At 49.8% G+C, this 12,827-nt stretch overlaps 1 protein-coding gene across 1 annotated transcript; it reads left to right on the top strand.

Moving 5' to 3' along the window:
• The first annotated feature begins 7,952 nt into the window (after positions 1-7,952).
• On the top strand, positions 7,953-12,491 carry LOC113996258. Its single transcript, XM_039387761.1, has 3 exons — positions 7,953-8,004; positions 8,433-9,299; positions 12,343-12,491. The coding sequence occupies exons 1-3, from the start codon at positions 7,953-7,955 to the stop codon at positions 12,489-12,491; spliced, it is 1,068 nt and encodes a 355-aa protein (XP_039243695.1).
• Positions 12,492-12,827: the final 336 nt, after the last annotated feature.

Below are 12,827 nucleotides of genomic sequence, written 5' to 3'. Positions count from 1 at the left end.
CCCTTAGAGAAAAATGGTGTAATCAGGTGGACAGGAGGGAAAGGTCAATGATTGAGTGCTGTTATAATCTTTTACATAAACTGTTGATCAAGTCTGGGACTAGGAATGGTTCGATCCACACCTCCCCTGAGAGGCAGTTGAGAAAACAAGGGGGTCCTTTCTGTACCTTGTGACTCAGTGGGATGGTCTCTCTCTAACAACTCTACCTTCTTTTTGCCCCCCCAGTCTCTGCAGAAATCATTCTAAATTAATTCTAACTCGATGTTCCTGTGTATGTTTAATAAATAGAGTGACCATTGCCGTTGGACTTTGCTGAGCTTTTGCAAATTTCTATTAAACCTGCTTTTGCTGACATCTTTGACAGTGAGTGTTTAATCGACCTCAGCCACTCATTTCATGAGAGGCCTCCTGATTGCCTCCCACTGAGCAGTGGCTTTTCACTTTACGTTTGCATACATGGTTGAATTACAGGACATAGATCTTAAGAAAACAGGAGAATAGAATTGTTTCCAGAAGAAACCCCATAATAGGGAGCTTTTGTACAGTCCAATAGTAAGATTGTGTTAGTGTGGCTAATTCCACAGGAGAGGACAGAGTCTGCAGCTCTCCCAGCTCATATGATCTAAGGAAAGCTTTTGTGGAGAAATTGTGCTCCACAGTAAAATGCTCTCTGTTAAACCAGCACCTTTGCATTTGGAATTATCCCAAAATAGGAAAAAACCAAATTGTCCAGTGAGGGAACCAGAGATACCAGAAAAATGGAGGACGATTCTAAGCTGAACTCTTTGGTACAATACCTTTTAACAGTACTATCTATATTCTCCTTCAGACTTAATTGTATCCATATTTGATTGTGTTCAGAGAGCCTTTGAATATCTCCAGAGGTGGAACCACTGTCCCTGGAGATATTCAAAAGCTGCCTGGACATGGTCCTTGAGAAACAGCTCCAGATAGTCCTGCCTGAGCAGGGGAGACCAGATGACCCCCAGAGGTCCCTTCCAACCTCAATCATTCTGTATTTCTGTGATATCTTCCTCATAAAAAGAATGTCTGCCTAGGAATTTCAAAGAAGAAAGCCCAGGTTAGGAGTAGAATTATTTGGGTAAGAAAAGTAAATTTCACATTAACAGTGCGATTCTGTGAGGAATTATGTGAAGCTTATCTTGCCTGAAAGCTCTATGTAGAGTGGTCAGGAGCCCTCACAGAGTCAAATAAAAGCACAAGAAGATGAGTAAGTCATGAGATAATAAATGTAGTAGGGGAACCGTTAGGGAAAGAGAATTTTCATGTCCCAAAAGACAATGAAACTTGAGACAGTCCCTTTCCCAATAGAACCTGGCTGCTTAAAGGCCATTATTGGATTTGTGGACAACATGCATACTGAAGATTGCCCCCAGATTGGTCACAGATACATTATGTAGGACATATTAGACCATTGTTCTTTTTGTTACCACAAGCTCAAGGAGACAGATTAGGAATCAAAATATATGATGATCTGATTAGAGAAAAATGATCAACTGATGTCTCTTTGGTTGGGGGAAGTTCTCAAAAATGGGGAAAGGATGAGTGGCCCCCCAAGAGAATTATACAATGTTATGGACAAGTCACTTGGAATCCTAAGGAATTAATATATGGAGCAAGAGACCCTATTTATAATTTGACTCATATAATTAGACTTCAAGCTGGTTTAGAAGATATTACTAATCAAACGGCTACCACCTTAGATCTGTTAGCAGATCAAGTAACCCAGATGAGAAGTGCCAGCTTGTAACATCAAATAGTATTAGATTATTTATTAGCAGAGGAAGGAGGGGTATGTGGAAAATCAAATTATTCAAATTGTTGCCTGTAAATCGATGCCAATGGAAAAGTAGTAAAACAGATAACAAAAGAAATTTGGAAGCTAGCCCATGACCCAGTTCAACCTGGAAAGGGTGGGACATTGATATGTTTTTATACTTCTTGTCGGATGGGGAATAAAGAAAATATTATTTCTTGTTCTTTGTGAACTAGCTACCTTGATTTCTTGCCTTGTATAATCCTTTGTTTTATGCAACTTATCACACGTGATAAAGGGAATGCAATTAGTAGTGATGCCCAGTGATCCTGAAATGGTGACTAAAGGACAGAAAATAATGGCCCTGAAGATAATGCTCCAAAGAAAATTATCAATTATTCACTCTCAAGAAACTTTAATCTTAAGTAATTAAGTGGATCAAGAGACAATTATTAAGAAAATGATACTCCCTTTTTCAAGAACACCATCACAGAAACATGATGGGATGACTCCCATGACTGGAGTGCTGCCATGGGTGGCTAACAGCTCTTCAGAAAGGGCAGGCAAGGTAGGAGAGGTGGAGGGGTGGCTCTGTATGTTAGAGAGTCTCTTCACTCTGTAGAACTTGAAGTTGGTAACGATAAGGTTGAGTGCCTGTGGGTCAGAATCAGGGGGAAGGCCAACAAGCCTGACATCCCAGTGAGAGTCTGTTACAAACCATCCAACTAGAATGATGAATTATTCTACAAGCAGCTGGTGGATGTCTCAAAATCATCAGCCCTTTTTCCTGTAGGTGACTTTAACCATCTGAATGTCTGCTGGAAACTCAACACAACAGAGAAGAGGCAGTTTAGGAGATTCCTGGAGTGTTTAGAGAATAATTTCCTGCTCCAGCTGGTAAATGAGCCTACCAGAGATGGGGCCCTGCTAGACCTGCTGTTCACAAACAGAGAGGGGCTGGTGGGAGATGTGGTGGTCAGTGGACATCTGGGGCACAGTGACCATGAAATAATAGTTTTCAATACTCAAGGATGCAAAGAAGGCCATTGATAAAACTTCTACCCTGGACTTCCAGAGGGCAGATTTTGGCCTACTCAGAAGACTGGTTCAGAGGGTACCTTGGGAAACAGCCCTTGAAAACAAAGGGGTCCAGGAGGGATGGACATGCTTCAAAAAGCAAGTCTTGAATGCACAGGAGCTGTCCCAGTGTGCTGAAAGGCAAGCCGGTGGGGAAGACAATTGGTCTGACTGAACAGGGAGATTTTGAAGGAAATTAGGGTAAAAAAGAGAGCTTACCGACTATGGAAAAAAGAGCTAGCTATTCATGAAGAGTTTAGGAGTACAGTTAAGTCACATAGAAAGAAAATTAGAGAGACGAAGGTACAATTTGAACTCAATCTAGCCACTTCTGTTAGGGATAACAAGAAGTGCTTCTCCAAATACATCAATAGCAAAAGAAGGGGCAAGGAAAACCTCCGTTCTTTGTTGGACATGGAGGGAACATAGTCACCAAAAATGAGGAAAAGGTTGAGGTATTTAACACCTTCTTTACCTCAGTTTTCAACAATAAGACAGGTTGTCCTCAGGACAAGTGGCCTCTGGAGCTTGTAGACAGAGACAGGAAGCTGAACGACCCTGTAATCCAGGAGGGAACAGTCAGCGACCTGCTGAGCCACTTGGATCCTCACAAGTCTATGAGATCCATCCTAGGGTGATGAGGGAGCTGGTGGAAGAGATCGCCAAGCCGCTCTCCATCATCTACCAACAGTCCTGGCTCACTGGGGGGGTCTCAGATAATTGGAAGTTGGCGAATGTCACGCACATCCACAAAAAGGGCCTGAAGGAGGACACGGGAAACTACAGGCCTGTCAACCTGACCTCAGTGTCTGGCCAGGTGTCATAGTTTGAAATTGGCCTCCCTTGAGAGGCTGGGGGGGCTCAGAGGTGATTGGGTGCCAGGACAATGTTCCCTGGAGAGCCAATCACTGTCCATGTTGTTCGCTTCTGCTCAAAATCATATATCACAGCACCGGAAGCTGTTGGCAGTTCTGTCTTGGTTGTTTTGCTGGTGGTGTCTGCTGTGGGTAGGTGGACAAGGCCAGGGTGTGGCTGGGCTCGCTCTCTCCCCCTCCGGGGGGAAGAGGGGAGCCCTGTGGCCCCCCTAACTCTGCCTAGTCCAGAGTTGGAGACAGCACTGGAATGAGTGCATGTTTGTGGGGGATGAGACTCACAAACAACTGGTAAGTGGGAGAGAGAGAGGCAGGCCCTGCGACCAGGCCCTCTTCTTCTTTCCCCCCCACCTTTGCAGCCAAGCTGCAGAGCAGGGCTGTTTTTCCCTCTCGCTGTTTAGTGAGAGTGGATGTGAGGCTCAGCATTGGAGCAGAGCCAAGTGGACGGGCTGGAGGAGGCTCGATTGCTGGGGAGAAGGATCCCAGGCAAAAATTGGAGATGGACCCCAGAGAGAGAGAGAGGGGCCCGGAGGATGTCTCTGCCGTGAACTAAAATGCAGGACAGCTGAAAACCCGAGGAGAAATCAACATTCCAGGACACAGACGCTTGATAAGCTGAACTACACTGCAGCAGCCTACGAACCAAGGTATGAGAGAGAGAAATCACACAGCAGCAGAAGAGCAAGGACTCAAAACTATCTTCTTGGACTTCATGAGGAGAGAGACTGTAACAAGCAGCTGGAACTTGGTGAGGGGGGAGCGTTCAAGCCCAGAACACTCCCACGGCAAAGACTCTGTTATGTATCAGCCTTGAAAAGCTGCTCCTGGACTAAAGTAGTTAAAAGGAGGGGCTTGAAAAGACTGACAGACAGAAATGTAATATATATATATATCTGCTTTTAGTTTGTACAGTATATTTATTTGTGTAAATAAATGTATATACTTCCCCTTTCCCCTATAGAAGCCTCTAGCCTGAAAGTTTCTCTCTGGTGTTAGGATAAATTTTCAGAAGGTGTGGGGGAAGCCTGGAAAATTGGATTTTAGATTTCTAATGCGGCTCAAACTGCCACACAAGGTTATGGAACAGATCATCCTAAGTGCAATCACACAACACCTACAGGATGGACAAGGGATCAGACCCAGCCAGCACGGGTTTAGGAAGGGCAGGTCCTGCCTAACCAACCTGATCTCCTTTTATAATCAGGTGACCCACCTGGTGGATGAGGGGAAGGCTGTGGATGTGTCTGCCTGGACTTCAGCAAAGCCTTGGACACCATCTCCCATGGCACACTCCTGGAAGAGCTGCAGCCACGGCTTGGACAGGGGCATTCTGTGCTGGGTTAGGAACTGGCTGGAGGGCTGGGCCCAGAGGGTGGTGGGAATGGTGCTGCATCCACTTGGGATCCAGTCACCAGTGGTGTCCCCAGGGATCAGTGTTGGGCCCAGTTCTGTTTAATATTTTTATTGATGATCTGGATGAGGGGATTGAGTTTACCATTAGCAAATTTGCAGATGACACCAAGTTGGGGGGGAGTGTCAATCAGCTGGAAGGCAGGAGGGCTCTGCAGAGGGACCTGCACAGGCTGGATCCATGGGCCGATTCCAATGGGATGAGGTTCAACCAGGCCAAGTGCCGGGTCCTGCCCTTTGGCCACAACAACCCCTGGCAGCGCTACAGGCTGGGCACAGAGTGGCTGGAGAGCAGCCAGGCAGAGAGGGAGCTGAGAGTGCTGATTGACAGGAAGTTGAACATGAGCCATAGTGTGCCCAGGTGGCCAAGAAAGCCAATGGATCCTGGCCTGGCTCAGGAAGAGTGTGGCAGCAGGACCAGGGAAATGATTCTTCTCCTGGACTCAGCACTGGTGAGGCCACCCCTGGAGTGCTGTGTCCAGTTCTGGGCCCCTCAGTTCAGGAAGGATATTGATGTACTGGAGCAGATCCAAAGAGCAACAAGGCTGGGGAAGGGACTGGAGCACAAGTTCCATGAGGAGGGGCTGGGAGAGCTGGGTTGCTTAGCCTGGAGAAGAGAAGGCTCAGGGGAGACCTCCTCACTCTCTACAACTACCTGAAAGGAAGTTGTAGCCAGATTGGGGTCAGTCTCTTCTCCCAGGCAACCAGCAGTAGGACAAGAGGGCACAGTCTAAAACTGTGCCAGGGGAGGTTTAGCTTGGATATTAGGAAGAAATTTTTTACAGAGAGAGTAATCAGCCATTGGAATGGGCTGCCCAGGGAGGTGGTGGATTCACCGTCCCTGGAGATTTTCAAGATGAGACTGGATGTGGCATCAGTGCCATGTTCTAGTAACCATTCGATCTAGATGGTGTTGGATCAATGGTTGGACTTGATGAACTCAGAGGTCTTTTCCAACCTGGCTGATTCTATGATTCTATAACTCTAAGAGAGAAAAAGGAGGGATTATTAGGAATAAGTAGGTGTTCTTGCAAAATTTGTAGTGTAGTCACAGTTCGCAGTAAGAAGCGACAAGTTCCTGGTTGGTCAGTTGTCAGTTGGTGCAGTTTGCCCAGAGATGGGGCACCAACCAGCAGTAGAGAAGGATCAGGTGGCCATGTCCTCCACATCACAGTGAGCTGTGGCCTCCATTCTGAACAATGTCAGTGACCTTCAGAGCCACCCAATAAGCACATAGTGTGGGACACACGGGAGGCGTCGGGAAGGCTGTAACTCTGGAGTATCTCAGCCAATGGAGAAACGGGGAGTGACCAGCACTCCGGGCAAAGGGGCTAAAAGGAGGCTGCAATTTCCACTGAGCTGAGTGACCTCAGTGAGATTTGTTCAGTGAACTTTCCCTTTTATTCAAATAAAAGTTTATGTTTTTTAGTTAGATCCTGTGTTTCCTGGCTATTTATGTGTTTCCCAATGCCTGGATTTTTGGAATAAGAATAACCACTGACAAAACTAGAGAAGAATTGTTCTTTTATACACTGTAAAGGATTTTTATTAAATCTTTTGTCAGTAGATGGTTCTAACTACCTCTTTAAGCCTTTTGAACCACATATATTTATTATGTATTGTGTATTTTGAACCCAGGTACAACAGACCAGTGCAATCGAAACTAGTTTTCTTACCAAACAGATTAAAAACCTAGGTTTTTATCCCCAAGAGACTAAACCCTGTGTGTTTAATCTCACACCTCACACAACTGGAACCAGTATCTGCCCAGATTCTTTTTGCCCTGGTGCAGCCACATAGCCATTTTAAGACATCTGACTCTGAGAAATAAAATACTTTTTAATTACAAAACAAAATTATAGGCATATCGTGAAGTTGTAAGGTATCCAACTCCAAACTGGACTGAGTACCAGGGTCTTTTGCAGCTGTCCTCAGCAGAGTCCACGGCTGATTGTGTGTTCCTGCCTTGTGTGCTCTTGGAGCAGCTGCGTTTGCACGGACACATGTGGGGGCACAAATCTGTGTGTGATTCCACACTGGTGTGCACGAGCCTGTGAGTGTGTGTGTGTGTGTGTGTCTGTGTGTGTGTCCGTCCATGTGTTTCCTCATGGAAAGTTCATTTGCTGCTTATTCCAGGGATACCGTCCTCTGTTCTGGCCCTGAACTCCACAGAGCAGCAGGTTGTCAGGGTCAGAAGGCGCGTGGGTGCAGCTGAGTGCTGACGGCACCTGCCCCCTACAGCTGTGTCCAGGGAAGAGGCAGAGAAATGCAGGTTCTGCCTCCGGAGCCCTTCTCTTCCTGTCCGTCCACAGCTCTCGCTCCGCTGCTGCTGATTTCGGCCCAACAAGGCCGGTTTCACTGCAGCTTGGATGCTGAGTTGACCTCAGTGTAAGCAACACTGGCAGTGCCTCAGCACGCCTGGCAGCCCCCCGTGCCCCCTCCCCAGCCGTGAGGCTGCTGCTCTCAGCAGCGCTGCAGAGGTGAGGAGGGGCAGGTTTGCCTGGTGGGCAGGGAGAGAGGCTCCTGAATGGCGCCGACCGTGTGCTGCCAGTCCCGGAGTGGATGTGCTTCCGATGGCGTGTGGGTGGTGTCTGGGCTGGCCCCCAGCTGTGTGCTGTGGCTGGCAATGCCAAAGGGATTTGTGCCGCTGCTTGTGCTGGTGCTGTGCGAGGAGGGGGCTGAGCCCGGGCCGGGGCGGAGCTGGCGGAGGAGGGCAGAGGAGGGAGAATGGGAGGGGATGGGAGGGGAGGCGGCCCGTCCGGAGCCGAGAGCCGGGGCTGGCGGGGGCAGCGAGGCGCGGGCGGCGAAGCGGCGGGATGCGGCGCTGGCGGGGCGCGGGGCTGGCGGCGCTGGCCGCGGTGCTGCTCGGTGCGCGGGGCTGGCGGCGGGGGACCGTGGGGGTCGGGGCTGGGGCTGGGGTGGCCGCGCAGGTCTCTGGAAGCTGCCGTCCCCTCTGGCTTCTTCACAGACCTCTGTCCCTGAATCATCCTCCCATCCATCCCTCTCTCTACACCATCCCACATTCCCTCAGAGAATTCACGCCTCTCTTCTTTGTCCAACTATCACTGCACCTTCCTTTCCTCTCTGTCTTTCTTTCTTTCTTTTGCCTATTATTCACACAGTCATGTCTCCACTAGTGATTGACATTTCTATTACTGCACATGTTGACATCCTCTGGATACTCTTCTCCTCATCATCTCTGTATGTCCCTGACTGCTTCTGCAGGATTTCTTCTGAGAAACAACTCACAGGACAAAAAGAAATTCTGATATTTTTCTTCTTTGTCTCTCTGGCAGTGGCTGCAGGCAGAGCCCAGGTGCAGCAGGAGCCGTTGGCACAAACCCCCGAGGGCACGGAAATCACCATCAACTGCTCACACCCGACCATACGGACTGGTGACTATATCCACTGGTACCGTCAGCTCCGGGGCCGAGGCCCCCAACTGCTCGCACTTATTGTTCAAGGCTCCAAAGATCTACCGGACAAGGCGGGACAGGTGTCGGTGTCGCCAGACCGTCGCTGGAGCACCCTCTGTCTCTCCGGGCCCCGTGTTGGGGACGCGGCGGTGTATTACTGCGCCGTGGCAGACACGGCCAGAGGAGCCGGGGCTGCGGCCGGGCACGAACCGCCGCGGGCGGGGCCGGGCGGGGCCGGGGGCACAGCGCCGGCCGGGGCCAGCAGGGGCCGCTCCTGCACCTCCAAGATTTCTTTCTCAAACCATGTCCCGCCTTCCTGGGCCCCCTTGTTTCAAAGGGCTGCTTTCCAAGGGGCTTTCCGAATCGGTGTCCTCAACAGGCCCAAGTCCAACCTCCAGAAGTCGAGGGTACAGGTTTGGTTGATGCTCCTCCTTACTTCACCAAGTGTGGAAAACTCTAACATTTCATGGTCGCTGTGCTCCAGATGGCCTTTGATCAGCACATCTCTCACCAACCCTCTTCTGTTTGCAAATAGCAGGTCTGGGTGCTGTATAAACTCCCTGACGATCAAAAATATTAAAATTCCACCAATGGCACTGTTCTTTATGCCAGAGCAGATGCAGGCAATCATACATAAGACTGTAGTGGCTGCCAAGAGAAGGTTTCACCAGTCACAAGGGATGAGATGTACATGTTACAGCATCCTCTCCCCCAGACTGGCAGCCAACTCCTCAGCACAAACCCTCTGTGGGGAGCAAGGAAGCAGTGAAGAGCTCTGCACCCACCTGCAGCTCTGCTGGGAAGTGCAATCCCACAATCCTTGTCCTTGCTGATGTGCCCGTTCTCCTGTAGGTTCAGTGTCACAGGGATGTCACCTCCCGCAGTATTTCACTGTCTCCCTGTCCCCACTCGCTGTGACAGCCCTCAGCTGCCCTCACCTGCTTTGCTGCAATTTCCAGCCTTGACTCATTCAGCAGCCAAAGGATGGTTCCCCTCAACAGAGGAGCCATTGCAGGCTGTCCCAACCTCCCATTCCTCTGTCAGTGGAGAAGGCTCTCCTTGTGCCATCACCCACTTCCACTGCTGAGAAACTCCTTTCCACTTTGACAGCTTGGAGAGTGTCTGCAGGGGTGGGAAAGCCAACACGGAGGCCAGGCTTGAATTCAGCAGAAAGATGTGAGGAGTCAAAAGAGGGAAAGGACATCCCTGCATGTGGAGGACAGCAGTGCAGGGAGCCCGGGGGCATCTGAGAGTCTGTCCTCCTTGGTGGGGGAGAAGTTCCTGCATGGTGCCTGTCTGCCTGTCCCTTAGAGGGAGAGGAGACAGATGGTCCCCACCAGGCTGACCATGGTGGGACCTTGCTGCCAAGGGGAAGCAAAGCAAACAAAGAAAAGGGAAAGGCAAAGCCATTCACCTCTCCTGGTACCAACATGGAAAAATGTCCATCCTCACTCAGCCCAGCATCATGTTCTGAGTCCCCTGAGGTGTCTCCCTGGGGCTTTCCCAGTATCTTCTTCAGGGGAGGGACCTTTTGCCACAATAGCATCTGAAGATGTGGGAGCGGTTGAAACAAAGAAGATAAAAATACATGGCTAAAGTTTAAGGCCTATGTTAACATAACCTTCAGAACTTAGCATAAGTATGACTCTGTAAAAGTAACTGCTTGCAAGCAGAAAAACAACATGGCTGGAAGGGGAAACACCCAACTGGAAGGGAAAGATAATAGCTGGAAGAAGTGCTTCAGGACACAGCAGGTGTAATCAATAGCTTTACAAGGGGTCTAAAGGATGGATGGCGGATGTTGCTGCTTGGAGTGATAATCATATGTAATAGCAGGTATAGAGAATAGGTAACCAAGTGTATAGTTAGATAAGACATCTACCCACCTTTGTACTGAACCTTGAAGAATGTATGTGTTAGATAAAATTCGGAGCTTGTTTACTTCCATGTATAAATGCTTGTTGGGTTCTGGCACTCGTTGGACATGTGTATGGCAGTGCTACCCCTACGTGTACCAACAACTTGCCATGACAGCAAGCTCCAGGGCCCAGCACAGGACACAGCCAGAATCATCTGAGATGTCCAACCAGTGGAGATCTCGCTGTGGAAGAGGAGGAGAAGGGGCTTCAGACTCACCTGGTTCCCAAGCAGAAGGAGATAAGAGAAGTGGATGAGACAGCAGGGGCTGGGGCTGCCTTTTCTACCTGTCCTTCACCGCCACTGGACCAGGGACAGCCTTTGCAGAGGTAACAATTTCATCTTGAATGCAAACCATCACAGCTGATGGTACAGGCTGTGCTTTGGTTTCCAAACTGCTGCCTTTTCATTTCTGGGTTTCTTCCATGCCCCAAGGATGGCTTTGTTTGAACCCTAGGATTTCTAGGGTAAGAATGAAATAATGCAGCTCAGGACTCAGCTCCAGGGCTGGATGGATCCAGAGCAGGCAATGATGTGTCAGTCTGGATCACACTGGTGGGGTTGCTTAAAGTGCTGTTTTCAAGAAGAAGTTGCAGCAATCCTCTGTGGATACCCAAGGACTCCTGGGCATGAGGATGGGCCATGTCATTCCCTTTCCCTCCCTCCTCAGCTCACCCCAATGGTCACTGGTTGTTGCCTCTCTACGTGTGTGCTTTGGGCGGCTGCTTTGACCCCGTCCTGCCTAACACTGCCCTCAGGAAAGCATTTGGGTTTATTTTGAATCTTCTGTCTGTGTGCAGCCTGTGAGTACACAAACAATGCCACGGGCTTCCCTGGGGCCTTGTCCTTCCCCACAGTGCCCCAGCCCTGCGGTGTTGTCCCCAGGTGTCCTCAGCAGAGTCCGTCATTGGTTGTATTCCTGGTTTGAGTGCACTTGTGTGCAGCCAGGTTAGTGTGAATTCATGTGCGTGGGTTTGCACGGCGAGGTTTTGGTACTGGGGGAGCACTAAAGGGGTACCTTCTCTGAGAAGCTGTGAGAAGCTTCCTCCATGTCCAACAGAACCAATGCCAGTCAGCTCCAGGACGGACCCACCGCTGGTCAAGGCCGAGTCAATCATCAATGTCAGTGACACACATCTGTGACAACACTTGTAACAGGGGAAAAAATGATTGTGCAGAGGAAACTGCAGCCAGAGGGCAAAGGAGTGAGATGGGAGCAGAAATCACCTGCAGCCCATGGAGGAGCAGGTGAATGCCTGAAAGATGGCTGTGAGCCTGTGGGAAGCCCATGCTGGGGCAGGCTTCTGGCAGGGACCTGTGGACCCACAAACTGAAGAGCACATACTAGAACAGGTCTCTAAGAAGGACTTGTGACCCTCTGGGGGACCCAGGCTGGATCAGTCTGTCCCTGAAGAACTGCACCCCGTGGAAAGGGACCCACGCTGGAGCAGTTTATGAAGAAGCATAGCCCAAGGGAAGGACTCACACTGGAGAAGTCTGTGGAGGACTGTCACCCATGGCAGTGACCCCAGGCTGGGGCTGGGGAAGGAATCCTCTCCCTGAGGAGGAAGCAGCGGCAGAGACAAGGTGTGATGAACTGACCACAACCCCCATTCCCCACCTCCCTGTGCCACTGGAGGGGAGGAGAGAGAGAATTGGGAATAAAGTTAAGTCCAGGATGGAGAGAGGGGTGGGGAAAAGGTGATTTTAGCATTTGTTTTGCTTCTCATTATCCTGCTCTAGTTTTGATTGGTAAACAATTCAACTGATTTTCTTAAGTCAAGTCTGTTTTGCCCATGCAAGTAAACAGTGAGTGATCTCTCCCTGCCCTTAACTCATGAGCTTTTCATGATGTTTTCTCTCCCCTGTGCAGTTGTGGAGGGAATGATAGAGCGGCTTCAGTGGGCACCTCTGAAGTGCCTCTTGCCTGTAGTGACCTTTGGTGAGATCATTGCCAGGGAGCTCTGCTGGGAGAGCTCAGCCAGGCCAGATTCCCCCTCCATGGAGATGCTCTCGGACTGAGGTACTCGTGGAAGTGAGATCAAAGCTCATTGATTTCTCCCCAGATCACAACTCTGTGGAGATGGGAGGGCAGCACAGGTGTGCACCTAGAGGTTCACCAGACCCTTGACACCCTCCACCCATACAGCCTCTGCAGGCTGGGAGCTGTCTGTCTAGGAAGCAGATCCATGGAACAGGATGTGGGGTTTTAGGAGACATCTGGCAGAACATGAGAGAGCAGTGCCCTTGCAGCAAGGAAGGTCAAGTGCATCTTGAGCTGTGCTAGTTGATAAGCTGTGAGCAGGTTCAGGGAGGTGACCCTGCCCCTCTGGCTCGTTGGAGGCCACATATGGAGTA

Source organism: Pipra filicauda, unplaced genomic scaffold, assembly GCF_003945595.2.
Source record: "Pipra filicauda isolate LSUMZ 115617 unplaced genomic scaffold, ASM394559v2 scaffold589_size259243_pilon, whole genome shotgun sequence".
Lineage (NCBI taxonomy): Eukaryota > Metazoa > Chordata > Aves > Passeriformes > Pipridae > Pipra > Pipra filicauda.
The sequence above is the reverse complement of the archived record's forward strand: the minus strand, read 5'-3'. Positions and strand labels throughout refer to the sequence as shown.

Bases quoted from the DNA above. Each gene is read 5' to 3' on its own strand.
- LOC113996258 (XM_039387761.1), top strand. From the start codon at position 7,953: ATGCGGCGCTGGCGGGGCGCGGGGCTGGCGGCGCTGGCCGCGGTGCTG. The intron at 8,005-8,432 runs GTGCGCGGGGCT...TCTCTCTGGCAG, and splicing joins GCTGGCCGCGGTGCTGCTCG to TGGCTGCAGGCAGAGCCCAG. The intron at 9,300-12,342 runs GTGGGGAGCAAG...TCCCCTGTGCAG, and splicing joins CTCCTCAGCACAAACCCTCT to TTGTGGAGGGAATGATAGAG.